The sequence below is a fragment of the Nyctereutes procyonoides genome, unplaced genomic scaffold (assembly GCF_905146905.1).
Source record: "Nyctereutes procyonoides isolate TBG_1078 unplaced genomic scaffold, NYPRO_anot_genome, whole genome shotgun sequence".
NCBI lineage: Eukaryota > Metazoa > Chordata > Mammalia > Carnivora > Canidae > Nyctereutes > Nyctereutes procyonoides.
In genome coordinates, this window is record NW_026575133.1 from 25,752,582 (window position 1) to 25,778,654 (window position 26,073).

At 43.4% G+C, this 26,073-nt stretch overlaps 1 protein-coding gene across 1 annotated transcript in view; it reads right to left on the reverse strand.

Moving 5' to 3' along the window:
* The window catches only part of CPXM2 (carboxypeptidase X, M14 family member 2), a 128,280-nt gene that overhangs the window by 56,970 nt on the left and 45,237 nt on the right, over positions 1-26,073 (reverse strand). The window contains exon 4 of the mRNA XM_055300648.1: positions 18,927-19,066. Within this exon, the coding sequence (XP_055156623.1) occupies positions 18,927-19,066 (140 nt within the window). The remainder of the gene's footprint in view (positions 1-18,926; positions 19,067-26,073) is intronic.

Genomic DNA, 26,073 nt, shown 5'->3' on the forward strand with positions numbered 1-26,073 from the left:
GTCTCTCCTACACTGGGGAACGCCAACTGGCCCTGCACTGTCACCAGTTGTATTTGACTAGAAAAAAATCCATGTCCACGTGTACAACAATGTTTCTCAACTAGGGGTGATTTTGCCCCCAAGGGACATTTGGCAATGTCTGGAGACATTTCCGATTGTTATGACTTGGGGGGTTAGGGTGCCAAGTAAGGTGCTACCAGGGGGCCCTCTAGTGGGCAGAGGCCAGGAGTGCCACAGAACATCCTAAAATCCACAGGACAGACTCCCTAGCAAAGTGGTCTCCAGTCCAAGGTGCCATCAGTAACTAGAGTTCAGAGTTCAGACACCCCAATCTGACAATTCAAAAACAACATGGTAATTTTCCATTTGCTTTGTTCAAACCCATTTTGAGGAAGGGATAAGTGTTACTGGCAATTAATTAGTGAGGAAACTAAGGCACAGAGTTTTCAGGGGCTTCTGACAGTTTAACTATCAAGATGGGTATCACGTGATACAATCTTCCTCCACCAGCTCCTAAAGGACTCAGAAACAAAAACACAACCCATGAAGAAGGTGGGGACTGCAGTGACCTCACAGAACACTGCTCAGCTGCCTGACAGCCTCGTGCGATAAATAATTGTTCACTGTACAGACCTGGTTTTCTACCAAATGTTCCAGGCAGCCCCTGGACAGGGTAAACATTGTTTTCCTGCTGACTGAGATTTGTCTTTATAAGCTGAGCCAATCTCAGCTCCAATCTTGTTCATCCTAGCATACAAGCCACCTTTTTCACTGACGCACCAGATATTTGTCAGCACCAGGTAGAGGGAAGCTGTGCTGGGCGCTGGGGCAGAGGGAATCCCAACACAAACCTGGCCCCTCGTCTTAGGGAGCTCAGTCTAAAGCGGGAGACAGGGGTTGGGAGACTAATTATACAATGAATTACTGAACTGTAACTGTGACGTTATTCAAAGAGGAAACAGCGAGTTTATAAATGGGGGAGGGGATAGGGATGGGCTGACTGTGCCTAGGGCTAGACAAGAGAAGTGTTCCTGGAAAGTGGTGTGTGAGCTGAAATATGAAGGATGGAAAGGAGGTGACCAGGCAAAAATTGGTTAGCATTTTAAGTCAGACAGAAAAAAATTAATGCAAGAGATTCACCACGCAAATAACAGTAATGTCAGGAAAGTTGGCAGGAGAAAATGGAGAGAAGAAAGAGGAGAAGGCGAGGAAAAGGAAGAGGAGGAGGGGGAAGAGGAAAGAGAAAGAGGAGGAGGAGCAGGAGAAGTAGAAGGAGGAGAAGGAGAGGAAAAGTAGAGGAAGAGGAAGAAGAGGAAGGAGGAGGAGAAGGAAGAGGAGGAGAAGAAGAGTAGAGGAAGAGGATGAAGAAGAGGAGGAAAAGAAGGAGGAGAAGGAGAAGGGGAAGGACTGGAAGAGGCAGAGGAAAAAGGAGGAAGAGGAAGAAGAAAAATTAGAATTTCCCCAAACTGAAAAATACTATCTTCCATATTTCCAGGTCACATTAAGTGCCAGTTACACAGCACACATGGGTAGTTTTTAACACAAGGGATATTTAAAAAGCCCTAAAACTTTATTGAGGAAAAATAATTCAAAAATATGTATAAGCATGCATATCCTCAGATGTATATATTGTAACACTGAAGGTAAAAAGGCAATGGAAAATGTTTCCAAGGTTTGAGGGACAAGTAAGGGATTTCTTTTCAGGATGATGAAAATGCTCTCAAATTGGCTATTGTGATGATACTCGGTGGATATATTAAACACCAGTGAATCACACACTTGAAATGGGTGAATTAAATGGTATGGGAACTATTCTCTTAATAAAGCTATTATAAACTGTTAGGGAAAATTATTTCCAAACTACCAACAAGGAGTAAGGTCGGCAAAAATGCCTACTCTGACATTCAAGGAATGCAAAATTTTACTTCCCAAACTCCATTCCCAGAAGATCTATGCCATCAAAATAAATGGAAAAACAGAGAGACATGGGATCTAAGAAACACAGAATACAACCCAGAAGACAGGTGAAGAGAATTCCAGCAGGAACAGTGGCGGGACAGAGCTCGGCCATGGGCCTGGAGACCAGACAAGCTCAGATGCCAGCAGAGGCCACATGACTCCAGGAGGGATAGCTCCAGGAGGACAAGAAAAGACTAATTGTTGATATTATAGATGTATTCAGGGTAGGTTTTCAGGTCTATCAGAAAGCTTTGAAATGAATTGATAATAGGCACGTGGAAAACCAAGGAACCATTAAAAAGAAATGACTCTTACCTCCCGGAAAAGCAAAAAAGCTACGGAAGAAGGTTGACATAATTATAGTATATCGTGTGACCCAGCTATAAATAATAGTTCAACAATGACCAAGGTGCAAACATTAAATACTGATTTAACTAAAATTGATACTATAACTCCTTTGGGAGGATAGGAGGAGACACAGAGACACATAAAATGAGTGTGTGTGTGTGTGTGTGTGTATGTGTGTGTGTGAGTGTGCGCATGCATGTTGGAGGTAGGTCAATAAAAGACATTCTCAACTTTCATAGCAGAAAGTGGACATATAATAACGAATTGAAAACAATCACGCAAGAGGGGCGCCTGGATGGCTCAGTGAGTTTAGCATCCAACTCTTGATTTCGGCTCAGGTGGTAATCTCAGGGTCGTGAGATCAAGCCCTGTGTCTGGCTCTGTGCTCAGCTGGGAGTCTGCTTGAAATTCTTTCCCCCTCCCTCCCCCTCCTGCACTGCCCCTCCTCCTGCTCCCTCTCTCTCTCTCTCTCTCTCAAATAAATAAATAAATAAATAAAATCATAAAAAGTAAAAAATAAATAAAACAATCAGACAAGAGTACTAAAAGCATTTGTTCAGAAATACAGGTATTAAGATAAATAAAATAGAAGAGACAGCTAAAGGGTTTACCGTAGTAGTCACCTTGGGACACCAGGAATTGGGACTAAGAGTATGGGACAGACACTACTATGTTCTTTTTAATTAGGCTCCACAATCAGCGTGGAGCCCAGTACAGGGCTTGAACTCACAACCCTGAGATCAAGACCCGAGCTGAGATCAAGAGTCGAACACTTAACCAACTGAGCCACCCAGGTGCCCCTGGAGGCTACTATTTTTAATTATAAGCAGTGCTATTAGACTTTGAAAGCTACACACATGATTTTTTAGTTAAAAAATTAATGAAAAAAATTAATGTCCATATTTCTTTCTCATGTCTGTTGTACCCTGGCACTTTCTCAATTTCTCCACCCAGTTTAGGGTCATTTTCATGAACGCAGGCAAGAATTGAGGCCAATTTACATCTTGGTTATAAATTCAAAGCAGGATTAAAAAACAAGGATTCTTTTTTATTTTTCTTTTAAGAGTTCACATTTTACTATGTTACTCTGGAGAGCAAGTCAGTGGAATTTTATATGATTGAAATTGGAAAGCATTTTGCTTTTTACTTCCTATTGCCCGCCTTGTGTTCTAAATGTATTGCCAATTGACCAGTCTGTTGGCCGCGCGAATGTTATTTTTTTAAATAGACTTTAAAAAAAAAACCCTGGAGATCAGAAAGTTATTTAAAAAGAGGAAAAATAGTGGCCTTCTGAAACTTAGCAGAGTTTAACTTTAAAAAAATGCTTAGAAAAAGCATGGGCTCGATCACTCCCTCCACCTGGGCTGAAGCTAGCATTGCATGAAAAGTCTCCCCAAAACGTCTCTCTTTCTAACAGGAAAATAGGAACCTTCCTACCAGGCATGAAAGATGGTATCAGAGACTCAGTCTGTTGCCTTTGACACTTGCAGTTCTCTGTAAAAGTGAATTGTTCAATTCTAACTTCCAGGGGCAATGTAAGGAACCAAGTTAGCACACACAATGCACTTACTACTGAAGTAGCTCAACATGTGGTAGTTATTTTCATCATGACTGTTTTGTAACGAAACTGGACAGCTTCAAGCACTGAATGACACCCAGGCACTCCACGGACTGCCACTTTGCCAACACAAGTGGAAGAGGTCAAGCCGGTGCGTGAAAACACGCAACCCGAGGAATCATGTCTTTTCCTCTTTGAAGTCTCCTTTCTCCCAAATCAAAATTACCAAACATGGTTTGGAAATTTCTGCTGAGATCGTTGGACACCTACCAGAAATTCCAGAAAGACCAGAAGCTTCTGGGTAGAGGACGATGAAGGGAAAACATTCATTTTCTGGACCTAAATGGTGCCTTGAGACCACAATTCAAAATGGACTTCATAATACAGAAAATCCACTGGCTAGACTTCACAGAGGCTCTCACATCAAGTGTTATACACAGATATTCAGTGTGTGTGTGTGTGTGTGTGTGTGTGTGTGTGTGTGTCCTCAGCAGAGAAGAGAGAAGAATGCCAGTAGAAGGCAGAAATTACTGTGGTTCATACACGATGGTTTCCCAGCATGTTAATATTTGTGCCACCAAGTCCCAGCCGCCAAATGGAAGCCACACTAACTCAGCTGAATGCAGCAGGCCACCAAGGATCCCAACACAAAATACCCATTCTCAGTCCTCTCTGCTCAGTTTGGCCATGTGCTCTAACTTGGAAATGCTCATCGCACAGTTATTTACTATCTTTATGCAAAAGAAACAAGCAGAAGATAATGAGCCAGAACTTTCATCTCTGTCCCCACAACATCTGGCCAGAGTGTGCAGCTGCTAACCTCTACCCTATCTTCTGACAATGACATCCAATCCATCCCTGTCTCCTAAACATAACACAGCAGCCTCAACCCTCACAAGCTAACCTCACCCTTTTGCTAAAAACAATACCCTTTATGTACTTGAATATAGGATGTAACATGCTGATGCTGACATTTTATTAGGATTGTTGTCAGTTGTAGTTGTGTTCTAGTTCCATGTTCCTTGCGTTTTGTGAGGTCTTCCCAAATAAGCTCCATTATTTTTAGTGTGGGGTTTTTGCCACAGAAAGGGCCCTCTGGGGGGAAGGAGGGCCCCATGGTTTTCCTAACAGCCCTCAGAGGTATTTAGTGTGGACACTTTCTGGGATGCCCACTTTCCACTACCAGCTTCATTTGGTTCTGGGAACCAGAATCTTCGGGTATAATTAGGACATGAATTCTGTGCCAGACACAGTTCCAGCTCTCTTGGTCATTTTATTCCATATAATCAACACTATGAGGTCAGTACTATCATTATTCCCATTTTACAGATAAGAAAGGAGAAGCACGTGAAGCCAGTCACTTGCTCGGGGTTAGAAGAGGGATAGTTCACTGCCTGACCCATGCACAGAAGGCAACACCTCACAGGATTGTTGCCTCCTCAGGAAGACGGTGTTACTAGGCACAGAAAGCTCAAGAGGCTTTCCCAGTTCTCAGTGGTGGAATGAGACCCCTAAACCCAGGTATCCTGGTGCTTTTTCATCTGCTCTTAATAGCTAAAGAAGGAGAAGGCAATTAAAAGATATTGGAAGTAATAAATTAGGAAGTAGAGGTATAGGAACATCTATCCCACAGAGACAAACAGTAAGCAAGATAACAAGTCAGCTAAAATCAAAAGGAGCAGAGGGGGAGGGGAACTACATAAATTTAATAATTTGTTCACAACAGGGTGTTCATTGCCAGTGCCTCAAGAAATGCTGTATTAGGGGCATTATAGAAACTTGTCATCAGAGAAAGAGCCATAAGAAGTACATCCTTATGAGCTTCCTAATCATCAGAGAAAAGACAACTCTATGGATATACACAGGAAACACACAGAGTGATTCAGAAATGTTGAAATGGAAGTAAGGGCACATGGCTCTCAGCAAATGCAAACTTGGAGAAAGTCGAGATAGCAGTTGTCAAAACTGCATATTGAATTCAGGAGTAAGAAAGCAAGAAGCCAGACAAAGAATGGCACTACATGATTCCAAGGGATGGAGTTCACAATAGGGTGTTGAGTAGTTATGCATCTCTATGCACTAAAACTTAGCACCAACATTAATGAAACAAATTACAGGAGACACAGGAGGGAGACAGGCAGTCTCCCTCGGTCATGAAGGATCATCAGCAGGAAGGAGATTAAACGCCATAATTAATAAGGTAAATCTAATGGCTATACATGTATTCTCTGTAGTCTGAAAATAAAAATATCCATTAGTCATGGAGCTTTCAAAAAAAAAAAAACCAACTATCCTTATTTTAGATCCCAAAAGAAACTTCCCAAATACCAAGATCCCAAAAGAAACTTCCCAAATACCAAGAAATTAAAACATACAGACAATATTCTCTGATGCAATGAGAAATGTACAAAATTAAAAATCCAAAACCCTCTTGCCCCAAGAAATGTAAATCAGTCTCCTAAACAATCTTAGACCCAAGAGAAAACCAAAATCAAGACTAAAAACATCTAGAAAACAGTAGTAATAAACATCATATGTCAGCACCACCAGGACAGAGGTAAGCAGTACTTAGCAGAGGCCTCTCAGCCTTACAAAGTGACATCACTCAATAAGAGGGAGAAAAATAAACGAATGAATGAAGAATCCAACTCAGAAAGTTATGGGATAATAAATCTAAACAAAAGAAAAGAATCAATCTAAAGAAATTAATGAATTCAAAAACAGAAAAATAGCAGAGCTAATCAATAATTCCAAGGAATGCTGTTCTTAAAAAGGGAAGGGAAAGGGGCACCTGGTGGCTTAGTCAGTTGAGCATCCAAATCTTGGTTTCTGCTCAGGCTGTGACCTCAGGGTCATGATATTGAGCCCCGTGTCAGGCTCCATGCTCAGTGGGGAGTCTACTTGAAGATTCTCTCCCTCTGCCTCTTTTCCCACTCATGTGCATGTGTATGCACGCACTCTCTCTCTCTCTCTTTAAAATAAATAAATCTTCTCTTAAAAAAGGAGGGGCAAATGGTAAAATAGACAATGCATTAGATATTCTAGTGAAATAAAAAAAGGAAATGTACAAATACTTCAACATCATGAGAAGATAATCACTGACCAGAAGAAATGAATCCTAAAACAATTTTGCTGAATCAAATATGAATATATTTCAAAACACCAATTTTCTAGGACAACAGAATTTATCAAAATAGACTAAAGAGACAGAAAATCTAAATAGCCTGAGCACCAGTGCAGAAAGAGATGCGGTCATACAAAAGCTCTCACCAGGCCCACTGAAAGCACATGCCTGGATGAACTCAGAGCATTAAAAAAGCAAGGAAATCTTCCCTCCATCACTCAGAAGATTTGATACCAAAAATCAACAGATTGCTCACACAAAGGAAACTTTAACCTAATGTTATATATTAATATTGATGCAAAAATCCTAAATAAAATATTAGCAAACAATACCACTCACATTTGCTCAAAAAAGATGAATTTCTTAGGTATAAATCTAACAAAACACACACTGGGCTTGTGTACTCGAAACCATAAAACACTGATGAAGGAGATCAAAGAATTCTAAGTAAATGAGAAAACATTCCCTGTTTGTAGGATTAGAAGATTCAGTGTGGTGAAACTGTCAATTTTCCCCAAGTTAATAGATAGATTTAATGCAATTCCTGTTAAATCCTCTTAAGATTTTTATAGATATAAACAATATTATTCTAAAAGTAATATAGGAAGGCAAAGGAACTAGATAATAGCTTAAACCATTTTGAAAAGGAAGAATGTGAGAGAAATCCATCTCCTCTGTTTCAAGACATCATATAGCTACACTAATAAAGACTATGCAGTATGGGTGGAAGGACAGACACACAGATCTGTGGAACATAGAACACAGAAATAAACCCACACAAATATGGCCAATCACCTTTTTCTTTAAGATTTTAAGTAATCTCTATCTTCAATGTAGGGCTCAAACTTACAACCCCAAGCTCAAGAATCCCATGCTCTACTGACTGAACCAGTGGGTGTCCCATGGCCAACTGACTTTCAACAAAGGTGCAAAAGTGATTTTATGATAGGGAAAGAGTCTGTTCAAGATTTGGTGAGGAAGCAGTAATGTATCTATACACAATTATACAGCATTAGGTTTAATGAGATATCTCATTAAACCCCACCAAACCTAACAGTTTAGTTATTAACTCAAAATAGATCATACATAAAAAAAAAATAGATCATACATTTAAGCATAAAATGTAAAACTATAAAACTTTAAAAGGTAATATACAAGAAAGTCTTTGGAATCTAGAATTTAGTAGAGAGTTCTCAGACAGGACTCTGAAAATACAACCCATAAAGGAAAAAAAAATCAAAAAGTAGACCTGATTGAAATTAAAATATTTTTCCCTAAGAGGTTAACATGAAGCCAATGTGGAAAAGATTAAAAAATAAGCTACAGGCTGGGAGAAAATATTTGCAAATCATGTATCTTGACAAAAGATATACCTAGAATTTATAAACTCTATGATAGACAGGAATTTAGAATATCAAGTTGGAGGCTCTTCAATTGGGGTCTGAGTCCCTGTGGGCTGCTATAACCAAACACTAGATTGGATGGCTTATAAATAAGAGCAACTCATTTCTCACGGTTCTGGAGGCTGGGAGATCTGAGGGGATCACAGGGTGCCAGGTGGTTTCAGATTCTCCTTACAACGTCCCATGGAAGAAGGGGCTAGCAAGCTTGGTTGGGCCTCTCATAATCCCAATCATAGGGGTTTCACCCTCACAGCCTAACTGTTTCCCAAGGGCTCTACCCACAAATACAACCACATCAATTATTAGGATTTAACATACAAACTTTGAGAGGACACAAACATTCAGGCCATAGCAGGTGAAGAAGATATGGGAAAAAAAATAATGTTGGAACATCCTAGTGGCCATTGGAGAATGAGTTTGGTCTATTACGCCTACGTCGATACACATTCCAAAACACAACAGTTCAAAGATTTCAACGTAGAAGTCAAAACCATAAAAGTGTTCGAAGAAAATATGGGGGAAATTATTGACATCCTCAGAAGGGAGGATGCCTTTCCAAGTATGACATAAACCTTCAGGGACTGGTTATATCAGCCACACAAGAATTCAGGTTTTGTACAGCAAAAGGCAAAGTGACAAGAAAGGGAATAACTGGGAAAAACATGAGTAGCTCAAATCAGAGTCAAAGAACTAATTTTGGGTGGGCACAGGGTAAGATCTGAAGCACCCACTGGAGGCCTACCACAATGGAGTTTCATGACACTTGGTCTTGCTGGTCAGACTCTTCTCTCCATCCACATCACAGGAGAAATCTCCCGAAATCCTCACCAACAACCACCATGGGCTTCAGGAAAAACCACCAGATATGGATAATGAGCAAAATCAGTCAACTAAAGTCCACCACCCCAGCTGTGAATAGCCCTGAGTATTGTCCACTTTCTCACACAAGCAGAGAAAGCACTGTAAAATCCCTTTTTGGTCAGAGAAGGAAGGGACCAGCAATCGCTCCCAGTTTTTAGGCCAATTTTCTGCTGGAACCATGAGGAGGCTGGCAGCTTCCTCTTCTGGTCCATCACCTCCTTGAAAGAGCTTTGCAGGCTCAAATCCTGGGGGTGGCCAAGCTATAATTGGGCAAGACCAAGGTCTCAACTTGCCCTCTGTAGCATCTTGAAAAAATATGCAGGGAAAAAAGTGTTACCTTTTGTCTATAATAGACATGGTACCCATAACACTCAGGAACACAAATGCATCCTCTTTATTCTCTCCTTCCACCCCCCTCTGCTCTCTGCTGGAATCAATCACACACTTAAATGGGTCTGCTATATTCTCAGTACAGACAAATGTTGGACACTGAAAAAAAAAATCAGGCCATTGATTTATTGGATTTTTCACTTTGGACCAGTTACCATGGCCTTTTGAAAATGCAGACCATAGGAGGGAATGTTATAAACTTAGAAATATTATCCAGTTTCCATTACCTCCAGTAAAAAATGTCTACCAGGGTAAGGGGAAAAATACCACTTTGGGGGCCAAGTCCAATAAATTTGGGTAAAGGATAAGGCAATTCCTAGTGAAGGAGCTCCACTGCAGAGAGCTAAAGGTAAAAGGAAGGTATTTAAAGTCCTTTAAATCTGAAAGAGTCACTCAAGAGACCAGGGGGAAAAAGGAACCAAAGAAATGGCTCACAAGAATCTTAAAAGAGAGAGAGAAGAGAATTGGCCCCAGTTCCGTTCAGGTAAAATGTGTGTTGAGCAGGAGCTACCTGGCAGGTGCAACCTGCAGCTGGCACTCTCTAGCACGGCATGACCTTGCATCACAGAGCAAAGCTGTGGGGCAGCCAGGCCATGTGAGGGCTTTCAGGGGCCCTAGAAACTTCTGCCTTTGTGGGTGCTATGAGTTTCCTATGGCTGCTGTAAAATCCCTGCAGACTTAGTGGTTTAAATAGTACCCATTTATTATCTTACGGTTTTAGAGGTCAGAAGTCCTGAGATCAAGGTGTCAGCAGAGCTGTGCCTCTTCCAGAAGCTCTAGGGAGCAGCTTCTAGAGGCCGCCTTCATTCCCTGCTCAGGACCCCTTCCTCCAGCCCCAAAGCCAGCAACAGCTGCCATCCCACTGGCTGTCTCTTTTCCCTCTCCCTTCCACTTTTAAGGATCCTATATCTACACTGGTCCCACCCAGACAACCCAGGGTCATCTCTATTATTTCAGGATCAGCTGATCAGCAATCTTAATTCCACGTGCAACCTTGAGGCCCCTTTATCATGAAACCTAGCATGTTCATAGATTCTTGGGGCTAGGACATAAGTATCTGTGCAGGCCACTATTCTCCTGACCACAGACCACTCCTTCCCTTAAAAAAATTAAAAAAAACCCCACAACATTTGTTCAATGAATAAATCAGCAGAACCCCCCCCCAAAAAAAAATCACCATTTGTTGACTGCATTAGTATAAAGATGAACAAATTAACATTATATATTAAAATGTATTCTTCGACCAAAAAGTTCACTTTTTTTATTCAGGTTGTGGAAGAGGTTAAACACTTTCACAGGCCCCTGAAGGTCACAAGGGCCCTGGCACTGTGCCTGCGGTGTCTGATGGGCAGGTGGGCCTGGGCGCAGCCAGCTGTGCCCATCAGCCCCCGCCTCCACCAGCAGAAGCACACACATCAGACCACTCACGGGGCTCGAGGCCTCTAGGTACAGGAGAAAATCATGAGGCCACCTTATAAAGAAGAGCAGCCACGGCTCTCAGAGTCTCTGCTGTGTCCCCAAAGTGCCCGTGTTTCCATCGGTGCCTCGCTGCACACTCCTAACGAGCTGAGAGAGGGAGTCATCACCTGTCCTTAGGGACTGGGAAGCACAGGCCTGGAAGAGAGGGGAGCCCAGCTGGACCACCCACCTCCCCCGGGTCTGGTGGCGGCTACCCCTGGGATCAGGGCTCTAAGAACACACAGAGGGAGCGAGGGCCGTCGGAGAGAGGAGGGGACGTGATCCGGGTGCCCCAAGAGGGCCGGCTGGAGAGAAGAAAGAGGGACTGCGGCCGGGGCTGGCATGTGAGCAGGAGCCTCCACGGAAGACCAGAAGAAGGACCAGCTGGGCACTCACTGCGTGCCAAGGACCAGCTTACCTGCCTGAGGGTATGAGCTCACTCAGCCACACGACGCCACAGGTACTACAGTCGACATTTTATAGATAAAGAAACTGAGGCACAGAAAGGCTCAGAAATGTAGGCTGGGCCATGCACCTAGGAAGTCTGGAGTCCCCATCTCACCCTGGAAGCTGTGCTCTTGTCCGCCCGCCCTCCCAGCTGAGGACCTGGCCATCTGAGAAGGAAGGACAGCAAAGGCCTGGGAGAGCTGCATCCCCAGAGGGTGTGACAAATGGCTTCTCAGGGGTCTGTGCACCAAAGGGCCCCCTCCTCTGGGTGCCTTCTGGGCAGGGGGCAGCTGTCCAGCCTCCAGAGAGCAGAGAGTCGGCACATGGTCTCAACAGTTCTGAATGATGCAGCAGGAGGGCGGTCACGGAGACTTTCCCTGCGGAGGGCACTATCTAGCATCCGGGGTTCAGTGGCAAACAAGAGCTAGGTCCTGCCTGCTGCCTGGAGTGATATCGGTGCAAGTGCCAACAAAGAAGTAATCAAATAAAGCCAAGGGAGGACATAGAGCAACTGAGAGTGAGTTTCAAAAGAATAGTGAGAAGAAAACCTCTGGATGCAAGAGGGTTGAGCTTTCAGACAGAATGGCAAGTGCAAAGGCCCTGAGGCAGGAGCATGCTTGCTTTATCTGTGGAACAAAGAGGGTGCTCCTGCTAGAGGTGCAAAGAGCAAAAGGAATGAATCAAACAGTGGGAGCCAATCCACAAAGGCCATGTGGGTCCAGGGGTGGAAGCCTCATGTGAGCTAAGCAGGGGAGGGGCCATCCGCTACAGGCAGGGCTTCCTCCACCAGGAAATAGAGGAGATAAGATGGGCTGTACCCAGCAGCCTCCTGGGGGGTTTCCCGAGGAGTCGCAGCTAGAGAACGAGGGCCCCTGAGTAGGGCAGGGTAGAAGTTCCATCCCCAGGAAGGAGCTCTGGAGTTGTTTCCGTTGCAAAGATTTTACCTTCTGAGAGCTTCTTTCTTAGTCACTGGCATATGCCAACCACCAAGTATGAGCCGTGCAGGGCATGAGCGAGAGTTTTGTTTCATTTCACACAACCCTCCCTGCGTTGTGAAAACATAACATGAAGAAAGGACGGACTTGAACTTGCAGAGGTTTTCATTAAAACCCTCTGCATTTCGTGCCAAACTCAGCAATTCAAAGACTGTCCATTTTCAAAGAAGTTAGAAAGGAGTTTGGAAGCTTGTCTTCCCAGCGCCCCCGCAGGTGGCAAACATCTCGTGTGGCCAGCAAGTGAGGAGACGCAGCATCATGCGTCCTGAAAACACACACACACACACACACACACACTCAGCAGGAGATGAGGGATGAGGTGCCAGCCAGCCTCCCCCTTCGGGTTCTGCTCCAGGGGCCTCCGGGCGCCCCTTCCCTCTGCACCCCAGTGGGCTGCCGCCGTGCATTCTGGGAGGTGGCAGGGGTAGGGGGGGTGAGAGAGCCATGAAGGCAGGGAACCAGATGACTTGGAAAGAAAGGGGGAGCCCCTCCCATGGGGGAGCCAGAGGACCAGAACCCCGGGCCTGGCAGGTGCACCCCCGTGTCTGGATGGATGAACACCCTCCAGCGGCGTCTCTGTTCACCTCTGCATCTTCTTACCTGCATTTCACTCCTCACCAGACCCCACCGTCTCCTCAGCTGCCCCCCCCACCTCTCCTGAGCTAGAGTCCAGCGTGTCCTGGGGATGCTCCCGACAGGGACAGCCCCGAGGACCAACCCCGCAGCCTCAAGGTTTGCAGCCTTCTGCTCCTGTCTGCCCCTCCGCGCACACCCCCAGAGCCCTGGAGCCCAGGCCATCACCTCTACTGGCTCTGTGGAGTCTTCAGATGACCGGGCCAGGCTATGTCACCTCCTCTGCCCCCTCCCTCCACCCATGGCTCCTGGAACTCGCCCTTCACTTCCAGGCCATCATCCCTCCTGCCTGGGATTCCTCCCCCCCGCCAGCCCTGGAGCTGAACCTCACACCCTTCCTTCCGAATGCGCTCTGGGTCCTACCGGGTCCCAAAATGTCCTTGTCCTTGGACACCCCTCCACCCCTTGCCCCACCCACCCACCCCAGCAGCAGGGCCACTGACTCTACCGCCCCCCTGGTGGAGAAAGTGCCAGCAACACCAAGAGGGACAATTCTGTTAAATTCTGTAAGGTCTGGACACCAGTTGAGAGCTCGCAGCTCTCCCCGTCCTTCCTCTTTTCCTCTTTGCCAGAAGCATCCAGCCCCTAAAGCTGCAGAGGACCCCGCTTCCTGCATCAGTGAGAGAGACACTCCGGGGTGCAGGCTATGGATGTACCACAGCATTTCTCCCCCACCCTCGGTATCTCAAGGCACAAGGGGACCCTCCTCTTTGCAGGACGAGCTCCTTCCCTGGGGGGTCAATCCCACTCCTCACTGCCAGCCCCAGGTCCCTCGGCGATCAGCCCCATCGGCCACCAGCCCCTCCTGTCTCCAGGGCAGAAGGGGGGACACGGGCCTCTCCTTGGGGCACCGCATCTGCTTACTCCTCCACCATCAGAATTGGGTACGGGGAGACCCACACCCAGAACCTGTGCTCTCCATGGACAAACGGGAAGCCAGCTCTGCAGGCCGGGCTGTGTCTCCCCACCCCTCGGTGTCCTGGGTCACAAGCCTGGCTCTACCGCCAGCGCCCTGCTCATCTGGCTCTAATTAGACCAGCTGCTTTTTAAAAATTCAGCCAACCAGCCAAACCCTCCCAGGCCTCGCCTTCCCAGCTCATCAGTCAAACAGCTACCTGACTTTAAGGACGTGTCATTTACAGTCCCTGGAGAGGACAAGATTTGTGTTGTTTATGAAACAATTAAAATTTAAAACACTGGGTTATCTTTAATCGCCTGTATTTTGCCCACATCATCACAGCATCTATTCACCTCCAGCAGAATAATTAACTTTTCAATCACTGCACTGGTTATAACGGTAACACCCATATGTCTAATATACTTTCTGAAATTAGGGAAATTAAAAATTGGCTTTTATGAGTATACTAACGTTTCACTAAATTGCAGTGCAGTGTGGAAGGATAATTTCTGGTGAAAATATAAATTATTCAGTATCATGAAAATAATTATACTTTATGACTTGCAAATGGAAAAAAAATGATTAAAACTCGAATTATAGTTGTTCATCAACCAGATTAGGAACTAGTCGCAGACCTTGGCTAGGCCGTGGTGACCCGGCTGTATCCCCTTTCACAACTACATCCTGGAATCTGCTACCAGCGCTCCTATCCCCATCACTCGTCAACGGTACTTGGAGATGCTTTGCAGAGGCTAGTGGGTCTGTTAACACACTGGCTTCTTCCACCAGACTGAAAGCTCCCTTGCAGGCAGTCACCCCTTGCCCACCCTGGCATCCCTAGTGCGTAGTACGGAAAGCTCGATAACAGATGGATGAATCCATAAACACATAAAAAGAATGTCAGGAACGAGATTATGGATGTTCACTTGAAAATGCCAATTGTGGGAGTCCTACAGATGAGAAGCATGAATAGTATTCCTAAGTAGATGCCTACTGTAACTCCAAGGTGCCCCTGCCTCCAAGAGGCCTCCAAGGCCTCTTCTAACAACCAGACAGAGGCCTTTATAAACAGCAAGATCCATCTGGCCCCAGCCTCAAGGGGCCGGCAACCCCTTGCCCTTCCATGTCTAAACCATTCCCAGCCGAAATGCAACACTCTGAGATTAAGGTATGTATGTTCTGCATCTTTAACTAGAAGAATCAAGCTTTGATACCAACTCTGCCTTTGCTTGTCTTGGTTTGAATTCCACGGTTTTCTCTTCACCTGGCAAGATTCAGGAGGTGGCCATGGGCCCTTGGAAGAGCTGGTGGGGTTGCAATGTGCACAGAGGGCCCGCGGGCTGTTCAGCACGCTTGCTACCAGAGCTACTTGGATGAAGGCATCCTCCAGGGCTGCTCCATGGAGGGGAGAGGGGGTGCCCCAGGCAGGCAAAGCTCCTCCCTCTGCCCCCTGGTTCCCAGAGCAGCCTAACCTCCCCGTACTCTCCAAAGGTTTCTATAGCTAGAAATAAAGCCTCACAGTCACTGTTCTAAACAAACCCCAAGAGGTACAGAGGGAAGAAATGAACTTTTACTGAGCCCTTACTATGTGCTGGGTGATTTTAAAACACAGTAACAATTCATTTGACTTGCACTGCATCTTTACCAGATAGAGAATGGTTATCTTCTTTCAGGCAGCAAACTGAGGTTCCGAGAAGGGCAGACGTGACTCCAAAGCCGCTCTGTTGTACGTGCCATCCACCTCTAGAGATCGTCACTCCTCAATCGGCCACGTCCCCTCTCCTCTCCCGACTCCCGTCCCCAGCTAGCTCTCAGGCACTGACACTCTCGGATTAATGAACTCATTACCGCTCCGTGTGAATGATCCTTTGTCAATGTGTTACTTTCTAACAATATTCGTTCATTAAAAAATCATTACTTGAGCACCTAAGAGATGCCTGGTACTGGGCAAGATGACCAGGCATTGCCTCTACCGTCAAGGTGTTCCCAGACCAGTAGGGAGAAATACACAAGCTGGTAAATAGGAATATGAAAAATGGGACCACAGATGCCTGTCCCGGGAACAAGGTGGGGACACAGGTCCTGGGGAGAGGGAAAGGACACCTGCTGCCTTCTTCACGGTTAGGAACCATTTGATGGTTTCTACGGCTGCCATGTTTTTCTGGTCATACTGGGACAGATCCCAATGCTTCCAGCATTATTCATGCCTCTGGGAAAAAAAGGTTCAGATGCCAAAATGCACCTTTGTCCTATTTCCTCTTCAGTCTTATTCCAGGAGGTAAGATGAACTGAAACTCATCAAATTTCTTTCCATTGTCCTAGAAGAATAATTTGACTTGAAATACATTTAGACATTAAAAAAAAAAAAAACAACACCTGACTCTTAAAAGCAATTCTATGCTTTCCCTGTCTTCCCTCTAAGATGTTCCTGTCCTAGGCTAAGTCAAAGAAAGATACTGTTCTACTGCAATTTCTTGTTCACCCAAAATGCTCTTGTGTTCTAGACGGAATGGAATGTGAGTGTTATTGCTACCCTGCTTGGTCTTTCTAATCCAATAATAACTTGACTACTGGCTCTCTAATGACAGTGGTTAGGCGGGTTAATACCCAAGCATCAAGGCAAAATCCCTTCCCTCATCCCTGTGGATAATCTCAGATCACTGCTTCTGTCCAAGTTTCTTTCCATTCCCTTTAAGCAATTCAACATTTTCTTCCCCCAAATTCTTGCCTTTCAGAATCTAAACCATGAAAACAATTGTCATGGTAATAAGCTGATTAGAGCACAATGCACACCACAGAGCAAAAATCATCATTATGAGCACATACATAGGCGCTGCTAAAAAGCGAAGTGACAAAAAATGAGCCGCACAAAACAGCACAAATACATAACCGAACGCTGTCAAAATGCACGAATTATCCCAGCTCCAGAAATGTATTTGAGGGACATAATTCAAAGGAAGAAAAAAGTATGAAAACGCTTTCTTGCAAAATGATATGTGATACCAGAAAACTGAGAAGGTGGCAGGGCCATGGCCGGGTAGATTACAAACTATTAAAAATAATCATTATGAAGTCTGAGTAACAGCATGAAAAATGCTTTGATACGTTTTTAAGTTAAAATAACATAATTGCATATGTAATAGGATTATAAATATGTCCAAAAAAAAACTATGTTTGTCTAAGGACAGTGGAATCATGGGTAGTAATGTTTTTAAATGTTGCTGGATATTATAATATCATCTTTACAATACAAAAGCTCAGAGGAAAATAGATGATGTGTCACTGCCTGACAATTGTCACTATGTAAGAAAGTCCCCTTTACAGTGACAATGACAGGCAGTTAAATGAGAGCACAGATGTCGGCTCCCTTCCTTTATCCTGGTTTATTTATTAATGTTGACCTTTCCAGGACTTAAAAATTAATCTAATCAACAAATTACAGAGAGATTTTACATGACTGCCGAGGGGTAATTAGCAAATCCTGAAATGAAATTCGAGAGGGTGGCACAGACAGGGAAGGTGAAGCGGGCAGGGCAGGGGGGTTCTTAGCTAACTGGGCCAGCATCCTAATGTCAGCACGTGAGGCATGAGTGCCCTTGGCTTCTCAGTTGTAATCAGATGTTAGAACTTGAAAATTCTCTCTTAAATTCAGAAAGCATCCAAGGTCTCATGGACCCTTCTAGGCTTTCCCAGCCCTCAGTCTCGCGTGCCTGCTGTTCACAGGGCAACCCCACAGATGCAGCCCTGCTTTGGTCTCTACAACCAGCCCTGGGTTGAAGCAGGGAAGTTGTTTGGATTTTTCTGTTGCATTGTTGTAGCCCATAGATTCTTTTCATTATTGTAGTAAAAATACATGACATAAAATGTATCATGCCAACCAATGTTTAAGTGTACAATTCAATGGCATTCGGTGCAGTCACATCTTTGTGCAACCACCACCTCCGTCCACCTCCAGAATTTTTCATCACTGCAAACTGAAACTCAGCGCCCATTAAACAATAACTCCTCCTCGCCTCCCCCGCCCCCAGGCCCTGGAGGCCAACATTGTACTTTCTGCTCTGTGGATGTGACTCAAGGAACCTCACAGAAGTGGACTCACACAATGTTTGTCCTTCTGTGACTGCTTTATTCCCTTTGGCATAATGTCCTCAAAGCTCATCTATGGCATGGCAGCCAGGTGTCAGAGTGTCCTCCCCTTTTAAGGCTTAGTGATATTCCATCCTATGTGTACCACAGCATGGAGTACCTACCTCTCCTTGGGATGACTATCAGGTCATCTTGTTATTGATCCAACCCTAGGCACCCAAGTTCAATTCTGAGAAATGGGCTCCATCTCGTTCTCCGGCCTCACAGAGGCTCATCCTTCACTTCTACTACTTCCCTAGCAGTCCTTGACTTGAGAAACTTTCTAGGCTTCCAATCCTTTTCAGATTCTAAAGGATTCATACCAGCTTACTCCAGAGCAGTAGCTTGGACTTGTTACCTATTGTTCACTGCTTGTTCAGAGTCCCCACCTCGGGCTGTGTTCAATCTACCAATAGGGGTACAAGTAACTCATCACAGATCCAAAATGGCAGCCACCTGCCTAAACTGCCCTATTTTAATGACACACTTGTCTATTCAGCCCAACCTGCCAGGTGGGTCCTTCTCTCTGTTCTTGTACAGGGAATAACATCATTTCAAGAGATGCTGGTGTCTACGGCAAGCTCAGCATCCTGTCCACATTCCAATTTTCTTCCTTTCTATTGCTTATCACCAGATACTTCTCTGCATCTTCCTTGTCTCTGTCCAAACCTTAAACATTAGACCCAAGGCATGGACTCTAGAGAAGCCCAGGTCCACCCACACTTACAGCCAAAGTGAGTTCCTTCCTTGAGTGATGACACCAGTGAATTTTGTCAGACGTCTAGCATCCACTTCAATCCACTGATGGAGGTCATTCCTTCCTGCACACCACGCCCCATCGTAAAAATCATTTTCATTAATACCTGCCTGGAAAGAAAAAGAGATGTTCTTCAGAAAGACCCAGAATCATGAATATTTTCATGAGATTTTTAGGAGTAGGGGGTGGGGGGTGGATAGAAGAAAATGAGTAGGGGACAAAGAAAAAAAAATCACTATGCCCTGAACACTCTTCATTCTAAATCATAAAATGCAGTGGCTTATTATTAACAAGTTGGAAATATTTCAATATGAGATGTCCTCTTCTTGCCCAGCATGGAAGACGAAATTTAATGAGCTCCCCTATTACTCATGCATCCAACAGGCACAGACCGTCTCCAACATACCCGCCTACACACGCCAGGTGCCGGGGATACAAAGGTGAATCGTTCTCTCCCAGAACCTCACCATCCAGGCACAAAGAAAGACACAAAAACAGATGAATTAGAAATACAATGGGGCATGTGTTATTTTGGGAACAGGAGCAAACCATTAGAGGAGCATCTCGGGATAATGGCTAACTTGGTCTGGGGGAGACCAGGATGGAAGTGCTATCTGAGCTGGGTGCTGAAGGATAAATTTATCTAGTGAATATTTATTTACTGACATTTAAATCACTTGATGTGTTGAGTTTTAGCTACTACTGCTACTAAAGATTCTTTTAATATGAATTTACATGGTATGTGATGTTTCTGCTCTGGAATGTTCCCTCTATTATCACCATTTCAAGAGAGAATTCCCTGATACAAAAAAGAAAAGAAGGAAGAGGAGGAGGAAGAAAAAGATCATATGAACTTCACATAAGTGAAGCTTCCTAAGTTACTAAGACTCTTTCTACATGAACCCCATGGTTTTTCCCATAGCTATTTCACAAATACATAATCAGAAAAAAAGTCTAAGTGATATCTTAGTGAAAGACAGGCCATCCCATCCTACTTCTGAGCACCTTTCAGCTCAAATTCTGGGGCAGCCTGACTTCTAATGGGCAACAGTGATGTGAAATTCCCAGTCCAGCTACAGCACAGAAACAACATGGCCAAGGGTTCCTTTAGTGGAGCCCCACCACCTCTGCATCAGCTAACATCAGCCTTGTGTCAGGACCAAACCACAGCACATCCATTCCCATCCCCTCCTGAAACAATCCTGAAAGAGCTCTGAGGGCAAATGTCAAGATACTAACAAATCATGGCCTCCTGAAAGCACTACCATCTCAAATGAAGGTGACCAGAAACACCCATTAGTCAACATTCTCCAGAAACTCAAGCTCTCAATTAACCAGCACCTCCAGGTCTGATGGTTTACAGGGCATCTGTGATAAGGGCCTGGAGGTGCTACAAGGTTCTGCCTTCTAGAACCATCAAAGAAAGGCTAAATCTTGCAAGTATGTGTTACCAGTACTTACCTGGGCTTTGGTGGGTTTTGTGAAAGTGAGGGTGACTCTCTGACATGCAAGCTCTCATTTCCCAAAGCTGCCAGCCAACAAGGAGACCACTGCCCCAGCCTGGAGCCTATAAGGGCACAATCCCTGCATGTCTTCACCAGGGGCAGCTATCCTCCCAACGACAAGTGCTGGTTAAGAGCATATGCTCTGAACTCCTCCTGCCTCAGTGTGAATCCCAATCTTGTCACTTCCATCCTGTACAAACTCAAGCAATTTGCCTAAAGGCTCTGTGCCTCAGTTTTCCCACATGCCAAAACAGGGGCAAGGATGATTTCTCCCTTAGGGTACTGATAGTGCTTTCAACAGGACCTGGCATGCTGTTTAGACTCAAAAAAAAAAAAATAAAGTGAGCACTTAATAAAGGTGAGTTACAAGTATATTCAAAACAATGACTATCTGGCAAATTATGGAAATATGGGTGATTTGTGAATTACCTCACATTCTCCAAAATTATAAGGAATTATGGTACTATTCTGGGCACTTGCTGCCACATTTTCAACAACTTCAAATATCTAGAATAGAGTTACAAAATCTGAATAAAGAGGAGACTTACCGTCTAAAGCTTTCAACAGGAATCCATGTCATCCCCCAGGGGATAGTTGCAATGTCTACACACATTTTTAGCTGTCACAACTGGAAAAAGTGTGTGCTATTGGCAACACACGCACAGAGTTCAGGGATGCTACTAACCATTCTACAATGCACAGGCCAGCCCTGCACCAAAAGGAAGTGCTTCCTCCAAAATTTGAGCCATGTCAAGACCGAGAATATATGGTTGTGAGCTGAGATGCCAAGAACAGAACTGCCACAGAGCCTGGGATTTTTCACCACAAGAGAATCATAGAGATTTGGAGGAGCTATCCTCATGCTACTTGACCAAAGTCTATTTGACTAAGACTTGGAATTAAATTAAATTAATTTAATTTTCTTTTTTTAAAATTCCCCTGGCTGTTTGGGGTCTTTTCTGATTCCACACAAATCTTAAAATAATTTGTTCTAAGTCTCTGAAGAAAGTCCATGGTATTTTGATAGGGATTGCATTATACGTGTAAATTGCCCTGGGTAACATTGATATTTTCACAATATTAATTCTGCCAATCCATGAGCATGGAATATTTTTCCATCTCTTTGTGTCTTCCTCAATTTCTTTCAGAAGTGTTCTGTAGTTTTTAGGGTATATTTTGAGAACCATTTTCCAATACAACTTGTTTTTGGCCACTCTGCACTGAGCAAAATGACTAGAAGGAAAACCTCACTTCAAAAGAAAGAATCAGAAACAGCCCTCTTTCCCACAGAGTTACAAAATCTGGATTACACTTCAATGTCAGAAAGCCAATTCAGAAGCACCATTATACAGCTACTGGTGGCTCTAGAAAAAAGCATTAAGGCCTCACGAGACTTCATGACTGCAGAATTTAGATCCAATCAGGCAGAAATTAAAAATCAATTGAATGAGATGCAATCCAAACTAGAAGTCCTAACGACGAGGGTTAACGAGGTGGAAGAACGAGTGAGTGACATAGAAGACAAGTTAATGGCAAAGAGGGAAACTGAGGAAAAAAGAGACAATCAATTAAGGGACCATGAAGACAGATTAAGGCAAATAAATGACACTCTAAGGAAGAAAAACCTACGTTTAATTGGGGTTCCCGAGGGCGCCGAAAGGGACCGAGGGCCAGAATATGTATTTGAACAAATCCTAGCTGAAAACTTTCCCAATCTGGGAAGGGAAACAGGCATTCAGATCCAGGAAATAGAGAGATCCCCCCCTAAAATCAATAAAAACCGTTCAACACCTCGACATCTAATAGTGAAGCTTGCAAATTCCAAAGATAAAGAGAAGATCCTTAAAGCAGCAAGAGACAAGAAGTCCCTGACTTTCATGGGGAGGAATATTAGGGTAACAGCAGACCTCTCCACAGAGACCTGGCAGGCCAGAAAGGGCTGGCAGGATATATTCAGGGTCCTAAATGAGAAGAACATGCAACCAAGAATACTTTATCCAGCAAGGCTCTCATTCAAAATGGAAGGAGAGATAAAGAGCTTCCAAGACAGGCAGGAACTGAAAGAATATGTGACCTCCAAACCAGCTCTGCAAGAAATTTTAAGGGGGACTCTTAAAACTCCCCTTTAAGAAGAAGTTCAAGTAACTCTGAACGTGAATGGGCTTAATGACCCCATCAAAAGGCGCAGAGTTTCAGACTGGATAAAAAAAACAGGACCCATCTATTTGCTGTCTACAAGAGACTCATTTTAGACAGAAGGACACCTACAACCTGAAAATAAAAGGTTGGAGAACCATTTACCATTCAAATGGTTCTCTCTCTCTCTCTCTAAAACAAAACAAAACCAAAAACAAACAGGATTTTTCTGTTTCGAGATGATAGAGTAAATGTTGATTTTTCTGTGCTCTTTTCTCAAAAATTCCCCCCAAAGAAAACAAGATGAGGAAACACAACCTTGATCTCTGACAAAACTAGAAGATATGGGATCCCTGGGTGGCGCAGCGGTTTAGCGCCTGCCTTTGGCCCAGGGCGTGATCCTGGAGACCTGGGATCGAATCCCACGTCAGGCTCCCGGTGCATGGAGCCTGCTTCTCCCTCTGCCTGTGTCTCTGCCATTCTCTCTATATCTGTGTGACTGTCATAAATAAAAATAAATAAATAAATAAATAAATAAATAAATAAATATTAAAAAAAACAAAACTAGAAGATATTTATAATTGTCAAATTATAATAAATGAAGACAGAAATCAGATGGAGGAATTCCGAATGGCTCAGCAAGAGGAGATGTGAGCTTATGAGGGAAACACCAGTGAGAAACAAGCCACCCAGGGCTTTAAAAAGCTCAGAAACTAGACTCTTAGGTAGCTTGAAAGGCAGAGTAGGGCTGAAAACAGGGAACTGATTCAAAATATGCATTAAAAAAATAGATTCCCACATCCCCTTCCCCACATTATAGAAGACCTGAAATTTTTCTCTTAAAAAAACCCCAAACATTCCTAGAAGCTCTGTATTTGGGGACTCTAGACATAGGGGAGCAGGTGTGATATGATAGATAAAAAAGGGGAACTCAGTCAGTAGATAGCAGAGTCAAGAGTGAGACGCCCCAGCTCCCCTCCTCCTTCCAGCTCCAACCAGGCTTTCAACAAACAGAAATTAAATAAACTAAAAATATAATGGGAAACAGAAGAAAATCTCAAAGAAATTATAATGACTATTCTCTGAAACAGAAGATCTTGCTTGCATACAACAAAAGAAGGATATTCTTAGAAAGGAAAAAGCATTGTTCTTACAATGTGAAAATACCAGTAACAATGGGCAATAAAAGAAAAATAAGAGCAGAGGAAGAAATTACCAAAAAAAAAATACTGTAAGTGAATAATGTCCCAGATCTGTAAGGTTTAAGTCTCCAAAGCATTAAGAATCTAGTATGATGAATAAGACCCACATCCAGCTGTATCTCTGTAAAACTTCAAAACATCACAAATGAAAAGAAGATTCTAAAAGCTTCCAAAGAGAAAACAAATATATAAAACAAAGCCAAAGGAATCAGAATGGTCCCAGAATTCTTAGTAGCAACATCTGAAGCTCAAAGAATGGAGGGATAATGACTTCGAAATTCTGAAGTTCATGAATTCAAAATTTCACTCATGAATTTAAAATTTCACTCATGAATTTTATACTCGGCCAAACTGTCCTTTGTGATGGTAAAATAAAGACATTTTCGGATTCACAGAACCTCAAAAAATTTCTCATGTACCAATTCCATAAAACTGTAAAATGAATGTGCTCCACAAAAATGAGGCAGAAAACCAAAAAGAAGACATGAGTTCCAGAAATCAAGGGTGCCAACATAGGAGAGATTCCCAGAATGAGGGAGGAGATATTCCCAGGAAAGCAGCTGTAGAAAGACCCAGAAATCAAGCCGTTCACAACACAGAAGGTCAAGGGCTCCTTGAAGGAATGTCTTACAGAAACATAAAAAACAACTGTGAGGCTAAAAAATCATTGAACAGGTTTGACCTTATAGAAAATTATATTAAAGGGTATTTTACAGACCCAGACATATTGCAGGGTATGGGAGATGTTTTTTAAAAATATAAGCAGATCTAGGAAAACAAAAAGTTGTCGAGAAAGTACATATCTCTTGGCTCAAAACTACACTACTTGTTGGCTTAGGCAGTAAGGACTATTTACACAGTCATAATATTGAAAACCTTTAATGTGGTTTTACCCAAAATTTGAGATATAATTTTACTGGAAGGATTAAAAAGGTTAAGGTAAAGGGATCACAAAAACAAGCTGAAATTTTTATCCTCTATAATACAGATTCAGAATAAAAAGGCAAAAATGTACAAACCAATACATATCAATATGTGCATGCTATTTAGAAATAAATATGTGGGGCAGCTGGGTGGCTCAGTCAGTTAAGCATCCAACTCTTCTTGGTTTCAGCTCAGGTCATGATCTCAGAGTCATAATAAGACTGAGCCCCATATGTTGGGCTCTGTGCTGGGCATGGAGCCTGCTTAAGATTCTCTCCCTTCCACTCTCTCTGTCCCTACACTTCCACCTTAAAAAAGATAAATAGAAATAAATACTTAAATTCCCAAAGAAACAATTAAAAGGAGTTTGGAGTAGTCACCTCATTCACAGCACGTGATGGCTTCAGGGGGTCAGTGGGTGTGGGGTGTATTGGCAAGGCACCTTTGTTTTTTATTTTTTCCAATTTTATTGAGGGATAATTGACAAATAAAATTATATATAGTCTATTACATAAATATATCAGACATGAATATCTGCTATATTTAAAGTATACAATGTACATACATGCTGTGGAATGATTACCAAGATCAAGATCCATCACCTCCCAGTTAACTTTTTGCGTGCTGAGAATGTTTAAGATGGTCCCTCAGCAACCTTCAAGTGTATGGTACCATATTATTAACACAGTCCCCTCACTTGCACTAGAGGCACTAGATGCACTAGATGTGCACTGTCCTCTGAACTTATTCCCCTTACAACTGAAAGTTCGTACCCTTTGTCCTACAACTCCCCACCTCTCTTCCCCCAGCCCCTGGCAACCACCATCCTCTTGTGTTTTTTTTTTTAAATAATCCTTTAACACTTTGATTTCTCAAACTACTTGCTGACAAAACTGATCGATACTGATTTTAATTTTAAAAAGTGAAGGGAAAGGCAGCATGGATATAGAAGTCAACTGGTATAAAGCCTGTTTTGTTTACTCTTCCACTTTCCAGGTGTCTATAGAGCTGCTATTACATGCTAGACATCATAAAAAGTTTTCTGCCTCACAGTATGTATAGAAAACAATGAATCTCAAAATTGCTATGCTGTTGTAAAGTCACCAAACTGCACTGTAATTCATAATCACGGGCTGCCTCTCTACAGAAACATCTGGAATGAATTAAAAAGTTATATCCAAGTGAATGTAACTATTTAGCAATTCCAGGATAATTGACTTACAGCTGCCACTGTGCAGACACAGCCCAGGACTATTTGGACAAAAATAGAATAATGTGATAGTTATTTTAAGAGATCTTTGAGAAAAATCTTAGACACAGTGGCTAAAACTTTACATGTTAGCAAAAGTT